The 15464-nt window shown below is 35.3% G+C and overlaps 1 protein-coding gene across 6 annotated transcripts in view; it reads right to left on the bottom strand.

Moving 5' to 3' along the window:
• Positions 1 to 763: 763 nt before the first annotated feature.
• LOC144972707 (uncharacterized) overlaps positions 764 to 15464 on the bottom strand; it is a 202466-nt gene continuing 187765 nt past the window's right edge. For 4 of the 6 annotated variants that reach the window (XM_078914254.1, XM_078914250.1, XM_078914252.1 and 1 more), the window contains 4 exons: positions 9113 to 9183; positions 6389 to 6491; positions 3996 to 4113; positions 1165 to 3277 (listed from right to left, as the gene is read on the bottom strand). In XM_078914254.1, coding sequence (XP_078770380.1) covers positions 1748 to 3277; positions 3996 to 4113; positions 6389 to 6491; positions 9113 to 9183 — 1822 coding nt within the window. In that variant the 3' untranslated portion in view covers positions 1165 to 1747. Of the gene's footprint in view, positions 3278 to 3995; positions 4114 to 6388; positions 6492 to 9112; positions 9184 to 12800; positions 12872 to 15464 lie in introns of all 6 variants that reach the window. The other 2 variants (XM_078914255.1, XM_078914253.1) reach the window with 2 other exon arrangements.

Raw genomic sequence — 15464 nt, 5'->3', positions numbered from 1 at the left:
ATTTTGAAAAATTTGGCCAGAAACTATTACTCATATATCGAATAAATTAAAATGACCCCTTGTCAAAAAACATAATGGGCGATCAGACCAATTCATAGCATCATTTTAGGCTACTTGCATGACAACTTTAGCAGGGCTATAATATGTTTGGTTTTATTTCTGAACGTTAGGCTAACACACTAGAGGTTTTTGACAGGAGAGCACAATTATATTCGTTCGGTATTTGAAGTAAACGTTTCCTGGCTTGAATGAAAACAATGTGCTTTGTCGGAGTAGGCAGAGTTAGCTATTGATTCATATATAATATTATAGTAAACAATCCAAACTCTCCCTGAAATCCGTCTTCTTACATTGGTTTCTCCTTTTAGTACTTGTGATATTTTGGGGTCAAATCAGCACCAGATAAAAGATGATACGAAGATTGAAGTAAAATAAATTTGGTTGAGTTTCGTCTCTTAAGAATAAGACCAGCTCTAAAATTAATATATATATTGGTGACACAGAAGTTTTGCTTTTGGCAAACTTGCTCTTGCTCTTTCAACTTTCCAACAGGGAAAATTGTATAATAGACTGTTCTTTAATTACAACTATAGAATTTGTTGTATTTCAAGTGTCGTCACAACTTTCGTACGACAATTTTACGTTTATTTTTGTGACGACATAGTTCAGATGTCTATACAGAGGTAAAATTATGAAGCGGCTGTATAAAAATATAAAAACTTGAAAGCCTGGACTTCAAGGATAGTGTCAATTGAATACCACATTTTTACACGTGCAAATTTGTCACGTTCGTTTTTATATTTCTAAAATTATATTAATTTTGATCGCAGAACACAGTTGATCAAAGCAATCATTTACTTTGATAAGTATGTGTCAAAACAAATCAAGTGAAGCTACAACATAATGTATCTGCTGAATATAATCGGTATTTTAAAAGTAGTAATAATATGTGTAAAATATCACCTTTTGTTACACACTTCTTTTTGAGTTTTTATAACAAAGTCCAAAGGAAAAACTTCAGCATATTGATATAAGTCATCAGATAAATACAAAAGAATATGAAAATAACATTTTATTACTATTTTCTGTATAGCCCATTAGATAAGGTTTTACTGTTTTCCCAAAGTTATTTTCACATTATTTTGATATTGAATTGTATTTATATCGCAGGTTGTGATCATGCGCTTTTCGCGTTTTTTTATTGTGAGAAGGAAGAAAGAAAGCAAAGGTAAATCTACTGTCTTGATAGTAGCATAATATAAACAAAAATAAAGAAATACTACACACGTTGAAACACTATTAATAATAAGCCTACACGTTGCTAGGATACGTTTTTAACAATGTTTATTTACTACATTATAATTACACACCAGTAACTATGTCTATCATATTTAAATATTACTTGAAATAGTATACTAAAATGTCAGATAGATGTCTCATGCGACATTGCAAGTTCAAATGAGGTGAATTTTCTCGCATTGAAATTAAATTTATATTTAGAATTTCTCCATGTTGCCAATGAAATAGCTACACTCGTGGTGTACTTATTTGTAGGTTTGATAACCGAAAATGTCATGGGCTCATTGTTGTAATGGGAATACATCCACAACAATGTTAAATCAAGCCCATAATTGAGTTCGGTTATTAGACCTGCACATATGTGCATGTCGGTTCAACACAATTTGAAAATGCGATGTCTACATTTGAAGAATAAAACCTAATAGACATTACAAAAATAAATGTGATTCTATATTGGAATAGCAGACTGATCAGGACGCACATCTTTCAATCTATTCATTCTATCTTGTTGTTCATCTTCACCCAAGAGATTCGCATTGTTTGAATTGCACGAGTTTTGATGTTGGTGATGTGGGTGATGATCGGGGTCCCATGGAGTGCTATCGTCATTCGGATCAAACACGTCATCCGTGTGATGATGTTTGCCACTATTATGACTGTTATGACTATCGTGTTTCATATTATTCTGATTTCCTGAGACTGTACTATCTAGATGGTGAGGACCTGTGCCATTAACCTTATCACTATTCGAAGGCATATCCAAAGAGTGGCTTCGAGCGGTCCCTCCATGAAGCAAGGCCCTTTTCCAGAACGGCTCAGGGGATACAATGTCTTCACTTTGCTGTTTGTCAGTACTAAATCTTCTCCTCATATTATAGTATCTATCATTGTAGTCGGCTGGGCTCTCCATGTCAACACTGGGCTGTCTCGACGGATAGGCCGAGCTGTTAAAAGAGCCTCGTGGAAGATTTTCAGTCGATAATCCCAAATCGTCTTCGATAATGTGAAGATCTTCGATTGTATTAGGGGTATTATTTCCAAAATGGCCGCCGGCACCGTCATCACCGCTACCATCGTCCCCTGACGCAATCCCATTCATTAGTACAACAGCCGCGTCGTAAGAAGGCAGGGAATCGTCGCTTTGATATTTTGAGAAAGGAAATCTGTCGAACTGCCGTGGCATTTCATTGGAAGGTGGAAAATTAGCATAGGGGTTGTTACTGTGTGGTAGCGGTGAGTGATTATCACTAGGATTGCCGTGACCAATATTGTCGTTATCTACGTTGTTAACAAGTCTAGTCGGCATGCTGTTTGATGAGGGAAATCTTGATGAGTCAGCAGCAATTGGATCTGTTGAGTTTAGAGTCGGTGTGTTACGCAAAGGTGACGAGTTGCTATGAGAAATGGGGATAACAGGAGGCGGAGGCGCTCTGTAATTTTCAAAATCTAAATCTTCTGTAGATGGCGGCGGTGGTGGCAATGTTTGATCGGATGGTTGATGGATTTCAGTGGGAGAACTGGGCGTATCTGGAAGAGTATTTGAAATCGGAGATGACTGTGAAAGTGGGATTGTTGAATCTTCTGATGGAGGATAAAGTAAATCCTCTTCCACGGTTGGTTTAGGATTTTCAGGACAATTTGCAGACACGGGATCTACCACTCTTCTTTCCAAAGGAGACATTTCAATCATCTCCGGGTTTGGAGATACTTCAGCTGTAGTCAATCCCATGACGTTGGCACTTCTGTTCGGAGAGGTGGTAGCTGTAGGAGGATCATCAAAATTATCATACATGGAGGAGGCGACGAGACGTCTTCGAGATTCTGGACCGGAGCCATCTACGTCATCCGTACCATGATGACGTAACAATGGCTGCCGTTGAGCTGCTTCGAAGTTAAAACCGTTATCGCGTCCTGAAAAGAAACTCCTCGAGTCATGAATTATAGGTTGATATGTATTGTTGCATCCAGGAGGAATATTCTGAAAGATAAAAGAATAAAACAAAAATTTGGATTTTTCTTAAAGAAAACTTAACAAAGGAAGAATAATGTTCTGTATTTTGCTCAATAATCTAATAAAGTGAATTTCATTGACAAAAACGCCAATCAACAGGTAAAAAAACAACATATTTTTTAATCAACTGAAAGATAATAGAAAATTTTTAAAAATACATCAGATAAAAAAATGTGTACACATTTTTAATCTAATCTTATTTACGGCTCAATATAGGCAAAACAAAATCCACACTTAAATATAAAATCAAATTAAATAAACAAAAAAGAGAAACATTTGAATCCTATTGAATTGCAAGAGAACATGATTTAGTAATCTATAAGTATTTCAGCCCATGAGCTTATCATCAAAGCAGTCACTCAGAGCCATAAGGTTCACGGAGTTCATCCCGATTTCTATAGCGTGAAACAAACAATAGCAATTGTTTGCTACATTTAGGGCCGGCACTAGTCTATTGCAAAGTACTTTATGCAAGATCAAAACAGACCCAGCTACCCAATCACTGCTAGGTGATGGAGGAAGAGGGGGGGGGGTCAGAAAAAAATCCCAAACCCAAGATTGATCTCGTTCCATTTGCTTGTGAAGCAACTGCTCTACCAACTGAGCCATCAGGACCCATCTCATGATTAAAGACAACTGGAATGTTTTAGCAATGCAATATCTGTTACATATTCTCATTACTCACCTCATCTGCTGTTCTATAAGACTGGGTGGCGCTGTCTTTCATACGTACAGAATTCGATGCATTTGCACGGAGAAGCTGTTTCCTCTTCTTCTTGGCCTCGAACTTCTTACGTTTCCGCCTGATATGAAAAACGATAGAAAAATCAATAAACACATCGACATTACAAAATGAACACAATATAGAGATAAAGGAGAATAATTAAGTTAAAATGCTTTAGATATCTAATTAAAATCTTTTATTAAATCCTTTAAAAAATCGAATTTACTAAATCATTTATAATGATTATACTGACTGTTAAAGGGTTTGAGCAATCATTATGTTGATTAAATTCTTTGTATCATTCTCCTAAGGTTGCTACTGTTATGTCATTTACTGGTCTTGTTTCTAGAACCCTTGGAATATATATTCAACTAAATCTTGAGCCCTCTGAACCATCATCATCATATCTTGTCGCGCCAGTGAGTCAGCCAGTCCCGGGCAGTCTGGTTGCATTCCCTCAGGTCAGCATTGGTGCAGTGAGGTCCCAGTGAGCATTCGGACAGGATGTGGTCCATGGTCTGTCTGGGGTGACCGCATGGGCATTCAGTGCCCGGTGAGATTTTCCATTTAAAGAGGTTGGTGGCGGTGTTTCCCACCTTTGCTCTAGCTCTGTTCAACGCCACCCAGTCTTTTCTCTTAAGGTCTGTGCCTGCTGGGAGCTTTTCTGTTGGGGGCTGGAGGGCATCGTTTGCTGTCTTGTCCCATTCTACCCATTTGTCCAGGCGGAAGAATGCTGAGTGATCTGGGTGAAGGCTCTCTACTGTGAGGAAGCTATTCCTTGATTTGAGCCTGCTTTTGGGACAATTGTGGTTATGAAGGGGGTGTCTCTGGTCCATTTCCTGTTTGTATTTTTGTATTTGGGCATGAGTTTCCCTCCGGATGTGTGGTGGGGCTATTCCTGCTGCACGGTAGACCAGTGGTAATGGTGTTGCTCTCAGCTGGCCCGTTACGATCCGGCAGGCGTTGTTGAGCTCGGGGTCTAGCTTGGAGGCATGGCACGATCGGGCCCATACAGCTGAGCAGTACTCCGCAGTTGAGTAGCTGAGGGCCAATGCTGTGGTCCTTAGAGTTTTAGGGTCAGTTCCCCAGTTCATGTTTGCCAGCTTTCCAAGGAGGGCATTACGCGTGGACACTTTTGCCTTGGTCTTCCTCACGTGTTCTCTGAAGGACAGAGTCCGATCAAGCGTCACTCCGAGGTACACTGGGTGGTAGTTGTACTCTAATGTCTGGCCATTCCACTTGATGTTAAGTTTTGTGTGGGCTTGGTGGTTGTTGAGGTGAAATGCACACACTTGTGTTTTCCCTGGGTTGGCATTCAGCGAGTTTTTAGTGTAGTACTTTGTGAGGATGTCTAGGGCATTTGTCAGTCTGCTCTCGATTGGTTGGAAGGACGCATCCTGTGTTGCGAGGCATAGGTCATCAGCATATATGAATCGGCGGATATTTGGGAACTCAGGCTGATCATTTGTATATATGTTGAAAAGTGTTGGAGCCAGCACTGATCCTTGGGGAAGACCATTCTTCTGGGTGCGCCACCTGCTCTTCCGGCCATCCATTTCAACAAAGAAGCGCCTGTTTTCGAGAAGTGACTGGATGATATTTACAATTTTCTTATTCTTTATCATTATCTGAACCACAATAATTAAAATAAGTAATCCTTCAGACCTATTAGGCCCATGGAGCCGGAGTTCATCCCGCTTTCTATAGCGCGAAACGGACAATAGAAATTGCTTGCTACCCTTTTGATAGGATGTTTGTCTATCGCAAAGTACTTTCCGAGAGATCTAACAGTGCCAGCTACTTAATCACTTTTGGATGAGCGGGGGATCAGAAAAAAAATCTTCACCCCACTAGGGATCGATCTCTAGGGATCGATCTCGATCCCTTTTTGTGTGAAGCAGAGCGGATTCACCTGAACCATATGTGTAATAAGAATAAATTTAATAATGATTCGATGTCATGATTTTCAACGAAATGTTTGTTTTAAAATTGAAATACAACCTTCCTATAATTTAAGCTCACAAAGGAAATGAAAATATATCTTTGAAACCATAAACAGAGCTGAATTTTTAATTAAAAAAAAAAAACCAAAAAAAAAAAAAAACCAACAAAACAACAAAAACTAAAAACAAAACAACAACAACAAAAAAAAAACAACAAAAAACAAATAAAACAAAATAAAGTGCTCTATTTCAAATAAACTTAAAAGTCAGTCATTGATGAAAACAATCAGAGATTTACAATGCAAAAGGAAGGATGCAAGGTGGTCCGGCATGAAAAGACACATCTTCGACTCATCTCTCTCCTCGATGGGAATAAAAAACAGATCGGATAAAAGTTAGATTACAACTCACTTGGCAAGGAAATAAGATGCAATGCAAATGACGATGAAGACTAGAACGGCTATAACAAGGCCAACGATGATAAGAGTGCGTTCATACAGTAGTGTGGCCTGACCTGGAGATGAAGGGATGTTAGATGGCGTGTCATGCATGCACGAAACATGGGGCAAAATAACATTCAATCAGTCAAATCAATCAATCAAATACGCATTCAACATGCGAAAAAAAAAAACTTTTAGAAAAAAAAACATAACATAATTTATGAAAATTAAGAATATCCAAAATGGTAAATATCAAGAAACATTCTTAAATTCTAGAAAAATGTATTTATTTAGTGTATACTATCATTAAAACCGTACAATCTTTTAAGTAAGATTACAATCTATTTCAGGTTTAGAACGTCTGTCACATGTTAGTAAATTGTGCTAATAATTGAAATATAAAACGAATTAGATTGGTATATCCTATTGACATCTCAGTATAATAATATCATGGTATTTTTTTTGTTTCATCGCCTCAAAACAGCATCATGCCGCAGTGATTTAAATGAAAAAAAATTAACATTTATATAGAGTATTTCCACGGAATCTACCAAGCTCAATGTGCTTCACAGTGTTTCATATTATTCTCCCAGGTGGTCACATGAAACCATCTTTCTATTTCATACAGCACCAGACGCCTCTTACAATATCCGTCACTGCCAAGTAGTCATTCCCATATTATGGGTCGAAATGGGTAATGTGTGTTAAATGCCTTACCCAAGGCCACAATTTCGGGACCAGAATTCTCCACGATTACTGTCATATTAAAAAGCAGTGATCACAGTGGTAACTCTTGTCAATTAAAGTGTGATTAATAACATTATAACTACACTATGAACAAAATGCATCATAATTTCCAGTGTTGTATTTAAATCCGAAAAGACATTTTTTTACCAATAATTTATTTGACATTTCACGTAAAAGTTAAGATAAGCATCCCAATAATGTTTATCTGTAATTTATACACAAAACACATTGGTGATAATCAGCCAGTATTCGTCTTTATTAAAAACATGGTCATGATCAGAAACATGTATCATCCTTTGAAATATATCAGTGCCAAATGCGGAATAAAACTCTTCAATTATTACAATCTTTGTAATATACTTAATATCTTAATCGCCGTTATTGTTTTGAATGAAAGAGCTATGAGAAACAAGCAAATTGAATTTTATCAAAGCAAATGATTCTAATAGAGATGCTTAATTTAAACCATGTCAACTCAAAGATTTTGAATTGCTAACAGGCAATATTTTATATGCACTTATTATAATACTTCACTTAACCCGCTCCTTACCCACTATAGGAAAATCGTCACACTCGTTACGATACAACCAAGATTTTTCTTATTCAAATTTTTATTGTACATCATACAATTTAAAGAAAATGAACAGTGTGTTGTAAAGCATGTTTGCTAAAGAAATTATATATCGCAAGAACTTACTGCTATTGTGTTTGAGTGATAAAAAATATATTTTGTGTTAATTGAGTGTGAAGTTTTGGGGAAAATCCTGAAAATGGCTGGTAAGGAGAGGGTTAATCATTGTAATTATTGATTAAATTTATCACGACAAAATTAAATATACATTTTGCCATAATTTATAAACTCCTGTTTTATAATTTGGAAATATTTACACTATGACATGCTTTGGGGAATTTGTGGACCAAGTTTACATTCACCCCATGGATAGGAATATCATTTTATTTTGTAGTTTAAACCAAGTATAAACTCGCGTTTTCTGATAATTGTAAGAAATGTGACGAAACCGAGAAATAAGCGAGCGATTGTAAAAAAAAAATATATCCTTTAAATCTATGATTACATATTATAATCTATATTGAAGCCTTCAGAAATAATGTCTACCTTAGTGATTATAAAAAATGATCAAAAAACAAGCGCAAAGAATATAAATCTGTGCACAAAGTTACGTTCATCTACATCACATTATAATCTATCTTAAGATACATGACAGAGAATGTATAATATTATATAGGTGAGGAAGTAATTTCAGACATTTCAAAAATAGATCTATCAATATGTGCATTATCGATTCATTCTCTCTCACGCAGTGGCGTCCGTGGTGTTATGTGTGTGGTGTTATTTGTCAAAAGCAATTAGATTCACACTTATTTAAAGAATACCCAGCATTTTATATTTTTTATTTTTAAATCTATTGAGGAAAAAAACGATTCTAACCTATTTTACTCGGTGTAGCTATTTCACGAGTTTTTAAATTTTAACTTTCTTTATATAGTTTTCATTTATAAAATACATTTCGAAATCATAAGAAACGGAGAAGTTCACTTAAATAACTGTATCAAAGAAGATGTCATAGCTTATTTTTCAATAGGAATGTTTTTTCTTTGACAGACACTTTATTGTAAATTGGGCTGATTTTTTATTGCAAGTTCTCGATCACTTATTGCATATTTTTAAAAAATCATCTATATTTTATGTACTCTAAAATTTAAATACTCCGAAAAAAAATAATTAAAGTTACATTTAATTGAATAATTGTTACTTCGGATAAAAATTATTGTAGAATTATTTGATTTCTCTTGATGGTGAGTGGCACTATTTATAAGATAAGAAAACTCGTGGATAACCAAGGCGTATGAATACATCGTGGTAGTCTGTGATGTGTGGTTGTGAGTGTGGATATAATGTGGATATGAGGTGGATAGCAATACGTACGACTGTATTGTCCGTGTATTCTGATAGCATCCAAAACTTCGCATCTCGTCCCTGTCCATTTAGGCCTACACCTGCATCGTAGGAAAGCAGATATAAGTAGACACAGTAGAACTCAATATATTGTTGAGGAGAAAAATACAGGTTTCTGTGGGTCGCAAAGCTTTACAGCAGCAGGACTAGTTCGTACATGGTGAAGAAGATTTATTATCTACCTAAAATAATTGCTAGCAGTAATGATAATAATAATAATAATAATAATAATAATAATAATAATAATAATAATAATAATAATAATAATAATAATAATAATATAATAATAATAATAATAAGAATAATAATATTAGTAACTAGTATTCATTTCAATAACACACAAAGGGGATGTTAAAACAGCAGGTCATGTGATGTTAGGTAAAGCTGAAAATAAAAACAGGTCAGGAGGGGATTTGCAGCTTTGACTAGACTGGCTGACTAATATATTTCATTAAGAGTATTTCAGACTTTAGAAATGATTAACAGTGTTTGCCATTACAACAAAAAAAGTTGAATTTAATCAAGTAAATTTCTAAAATTGGTTCAAATCTTGAGTAAATATATTGTTGATAAAGAAGTGAAACAGCGATTATGAATATCACTAAGGTGAGCAGAACTGTATACAAGGAGTGTTGAAAAAAGGTTATATCTGGAAACAGCTGATTTGAACGTGTTCTGAATAGGTCTATATAAAAAGTTCATTGACCATCTGATATTAGCCTGTTCATCCATTGAAAGTACTGACGACATGTAAGCGGCGATTTAATGAGCTGTTTCACTTGGAAATTAAACATGCTCGATCTACTCAGCCGTACTTTCACAAAAAAAAAAAAAAAAAAAAAAAAAAAAAAAAAAAAAAAAAAAAAACCCAAACAAACAAAACAAAACCAAACAAACAAACAAAACCCCAAAAAACCCAACAAAAATAAAACAAAAACAAACGAACAAAGAAAAAATAAACAACAAAAAACAAAACATACACACACACACACACATACACACACACGAGTTCGGCAGAACTGTATTCTAATCTAAAAGAGAAATCATTTTTATTATTACCATTCTACTGGGTGATTAGAAAGCCAAAAAAAAAATTGAAACTTGCATTGTGTTCAATGCTTTTCAGAGAAACAATTAACGTCTGTCTTATCAACAATTAATATGGGATTTCTCACAGTTTGGCAAGGAAGAAATGGCTGCTATAAAATACTTAATAAATTTCCCATACAACACACATTACACAAAAACATTTCAGTTGACAAAAACCTTTTTTAAAATGTAAAAGTCAGAAAAAAAGTGAAAGAAATCAAACTCCCCCCCCCCCCCCCCCCCCCCGCTTTTCTTCAGTAAAAGTCCCCAGCCAGAAGAAAGAAGTCTTAATACAAAATCATGTTGTGGATTATTATGCCTTCAGATTCACTATAATCAAAATAAAAAGAAGTCATCTCGCAACACAACAAAGCTCACTGCAAGATATCAATAATATTTTAATTTTTATCAAAGTCAAATGAAAGCTGAGCTGCACACAAAAAGAAAAATGAAAAGATTTGTAAAAGAGTCTTATCCAAGGAGATTTAGTCCGATCTAGTTAAAACCTGCGGCAGGAGGACGGGGCTTTTAAACATGGTTTTTCATAGTCAATAAGTGTAATCCAAATTTTAACTATTCAGTTCCAGTCGTTCTATTTTCAGTTACACAGATGATCTTAAGAAATCCAGCCAAAATAATCTTAATTATTTTTAAAACCTAATGTTGATACGAATTCTATTGACCTAAACATATCCTACTTTCTGGGCCTCTGAGATTTAGCATATTAAATCGCGTTGAATAATTGAATCTTTGCATTGGCGAGAAACCAAACTTAAATTGTTAAGTTAATAGTTAAAAGCAAAGTTGCTCATTAGATAGATTGTAAATTTAGTAAGGAAACTTAATATTGTTCGAAAAGTTCAACATTTTTATTTCATATCCATTAACAACTTAGCTTTTAGAGTCGTTGACATAATATTAATAATAATTAATTCAACTCAAAAAATCTCTCCATGCAGTTATATTTAATATCGAATAGAGGTGGTAGAGTTTTTAAAATTCTTAATTTTTGAGACTCGTATTATTCAGAAACGATCTACTAAACACGAAATTAAACAATTATAAGTCATCAAAACGGTTAGAAATTAATTCTTTAATACATTGCAAAGAAATATTAGAACCGACATTTTGTCTGGCTAGCCACTACAATTTAAAGCTAGACCATAGTGTCATGCAGTGATAAAGCCCCGCCCACCTCCGTGGGTCCAATAGAGATTTGCAGTACCAGAGGCAGCATTCGATATGAATATCGGGTTAGGGTCCTCTTCACCACAGCGAGTGCCAGTATATCTCGGGGAACACCTGTGTTGGCATCAACAGACAGAATTTTAGTCTAATCTTAAGAACATGATATGAAAAGGGAGAGTGATAAAAAGATGTAAAAGATGAAGTAATTGTTTGCAAATGGGAGTGGAAGTAAAACCAGTTTGTAGGCGGGAAATCAAAACTTGGAGAGTCGTTGAAAGGGAGCAGAAGTCAGTGTTAAAAACAATAAGAATGTAGACGTAAGAGAAAATAAGATCATATAATGAATCAAATTGAAAAACAAGAGTGGATGATAAAACGTAAATCGTCGAGGAAAATGAAAAGAATGTTCATGTGATAAATCGTGAGTAAATAAAACCAAAAGAATAAAAATCCACAAAACACCCCTTTCCCAAAAACAAATTAAGACATATCAAAACACAAACAAACAGAAAAGAACACCGCCTCCCCAACAAAACCGGACCAAAAGCTCCTTATTCGTTTGTCACTCCCTTGCCTGAACTGTCCCAAATCCTGACAAATTTGTACAAAGATATTTTCTTCCTCAATCCAAAAGTAATCTTCTTGTTTATTGGTGAATTCAATTTTGTTTTCAAATGCACTCAAAATGATGGAGGTGTAATATAACTGTGAAATTTGAAAATATCTTCTGAAAATGAAAAACATCAACTGCATGAGGATGGCAATGTGTGTCAATAAGGATTTGAAAAAATGACCCAACCGAACTCCCATCATAATAGTGGATTTTTATCAAATTGATATCAGATTATTATCCTTCACTTAAATATCCCCAGGAAAAAAAATGAAGTTAAGTTACAGTAACTGAAAAATTAATAATCTCTATTTATCTGTTATATCGATCCCCAGAAACAACCTAAGGCCATGCCATCACGTTCTAAATCATGTTCCGCCAATGCTATTTTTATAATATATAACACTTTAAAAATAGATTTTTTATTCACTCTAGTTTTGCAGTCGTCATCTACATATTGATAACATGGTTAGTACGATGAAATTAGAGGATGTGGAGGAAGACTTTACCCACTTGTTAGTATCGCTGTATGGCATGCGTTATTGTTAAAACTATCAATATAATAATTAATTGTTGTCGTTATCATAACGGCAGGTTTCTAAAATGAATTTTGAGTCAAATGTCCTGTTGTTGACCATAGCAACCCAAAAAGGCAAGAATTTGTGGTATTAATGGACAAAGAAGGAAGGCAAACTCGTTTCAGGCAGGGGAAGTACAGCTGGTACCAGAAATCGGTATCAGCATCGGTCCCAAAGACTATTAATAGATTACCGAGCGGTGCTGACATGGACCGGTCAACGTCTCTCTCCTCGCATCGATCCCCCTTGAATTGAGTAGTACACCTAATTCACAAAAAGGTAGAATGGTAGGTATACGAAAAGTTTCAAGGGTATTGGATACGTCGTCTCCAAGCGTTGCGTTAAAGGCAGATAGAGTACTTCACATCTCGGGAGTCTAAACAGGCCGTCAACTCAATAAAAATAAATAAACACCATTGATTCTTTTTCAAGTGGCAGAACAAGACATAATTTATTAGGACAACTACTCGGTTATGAACTTATTGTTACAAGGGTATATTGTACTCTTTCTTAAAACCAAATCTGGATATTTTACGTGTTGTGAAACATAGAGAACTTGTGTTTTCAAGTTGGACAGGATAAACCAATCTGTTTTGTACCAATATGTCCATCTCAGGACAGTTTATTAAGTCACCGCCACTTTATAGTCTGTAAATCAACATTCTATCCTCGGCCTCATGGCACATGTGGGCTAACGGATCTATTTTTAACTTTAAGAATTTGCTTTAGACCATGAGTAGAGGCCTGTTAGACGGCTGAGATGTGAAATTGTACTCATGTCATAGACCTATCACCATCAGCTAATAATAATACGTTAAATGTCACAATAGCTTTATTATTTTATAATGTCATAGTGGTCACAATAAAAGCACAGTATAATATTGTATAACAATTATGATATAATGATATGATTCAATAATAATAATTAAAAAAAAATAATATTAGTAATAATAATAGTAATAATAATAATAATAATAATAATAATAATAATAATAATAATAATAATAATAATAATAATAATAATAATAATAATAATAATAATAATAATAATAATAACTAATAATTAAAAAAAAAATAATAATAATAATAATAATAATACTGATGATGATGATGATGGTGGCGATGACAATTATACCGTTAATAATAATATTAATATGGTGATGATGGTTTATTATAATGATGATGATGCAATTTGTAACCTATCAGCGACGTTTAAGAGTATACATATAAGCGAATAGGTTAGTCAAAAATGTAATATTTATACCACGATTGGCAGGGCAAACTAAAACACTTAGACTATCTAAAGCATTGAAATCTGCCGGAAATTCATGATAATATCTACTGTTGTACTTTAAAATAAAATTTTAAAAAACCCCCCAAAAAACGCAATTTTTTAAAAGTTTTAGCCAAAAAACTCTCAAACCTGGGACGTTATCAAAGTTTGAGACTTGTTTTTATTTATTGACGAGATGGGGGTTTAAAACCCCACATTTTTCAGTACGACAGAAAAGGCGTATTGGGAGACGAGTGTTGACGAATATATCCTGTTGTCCTTTGAGGTATAACAATTCCACCTCCACGAGATTTTTCCGATGGCTAATAACGATGAAATAATTCCATGGGTGTTTTAAATGGATTCTTCATTATTTCCTCCCAAGTTCGATTTTTGACTCTTTTGGAAGAAATGATGACGGATTCGGGGACAAAATTATAGATTTGAAATTTATCTACCCTTTTTAGTGCCCAAGTAAAATAAAGATGATACAAAGGGGACTAGTTTAAACAGAGAACACAAATAGACCCAGCAACATTCTGTCCATATGTTAGGCTCTGACAAGCTCTACTCGAACATAAGCAAATGACATAGGCGGAAGAGATACACTCAAATAGATGCATACGATTAATTATTTTCTAATTGATAGTGGAACCGAACAAAAAAAGATCTAGGAGATATGACTTTATTCCAATACAAGGACAAAGACTTAATGAAAAAAGAAAGAAATCTTGAGCCTTTATATTGAGCAATATCACTAAATGTGCTCAAAACGCTTTACAAGGACACCCAAGCCATTTGCAATGCTCAATATGTAGGACGAAACATAATGTCTGAAGGAAGAAGGTTTTATTCTTTTTTTTTTTTTCGTCAGAGACAACGGTATTACCATCCGCTCAAGGTATTCAATATAATTTGTCCGAGGATAGTGGGGAGATCTGAATAAAGAGCCTTTCCCAAGGAATCAACTTGGCGTGGGAACCTTCTCCAAACAGGTAACAGGATCGAAGATCATACCAAACCATCATACAGAGGACCGCAAAGCCGCACAAGAGAATAAAAACAACAACTAAAGTGGATCTATACATTTTTGGGGCCACATCCTCAATCCACGGGGCAGACCGTACATTGAATATCATGTATCTAGTGACCTGAATGCCAATGTAACATCAAACTGTCAAAGCCTGGATTGCTGGCAGCAGCTTCTGATGGGGCTCCACTACTATGTTATGACAATCTATCCGGGATGCAAACTCATTACCGCACTCGTGCACCGTCGTAAACCCACCGGAAGCTTCGTCAGAACGCACCGTTCGACTAGATGCTCTGCGGTTTCGGGCTCTTGGCCACAACGCGTACATGTTGGACAGTCCCCACTGATGCAATGAGCGTGCTGTTAAGCAGGATCTCAACTGAAGTCGATTGGCTGCCATCCAACGTTTCCTCTTTCTGTCTCAGTTTCGAGGAGTCGATGTCCCCGCCCCCTCGAGGGATTGAATTCCTCTAAACCGACTTCCATCTCATATATGCAGCTCTGTTCGAAGTCAGGGAAGCTACGATTGCTGGCATTCAGTACTGAGCGCG

Source organism: Berghia stephanieae, chromosome 5 (assembly GCF_034508935.2).
Source record: "Berghia stephanieae isolate SIO BIC M18660-M18661 chromosome 5, UCSD_Bste_1.3, whole genome shotgun sequence".
In the NCBI taxonomy this organism is placed as follows: Eukaryota; Metazoa; Mollusca; class Gastropoda; order Nudibranchia; family Aeolidiidae; genus Berghia; species Berghia stephanieae.
The sequence above is the reverse complement of the archived record's forward strand: the minus strand, read 5'-3'. Positions and strand labels throughout refer to the sequence as shown.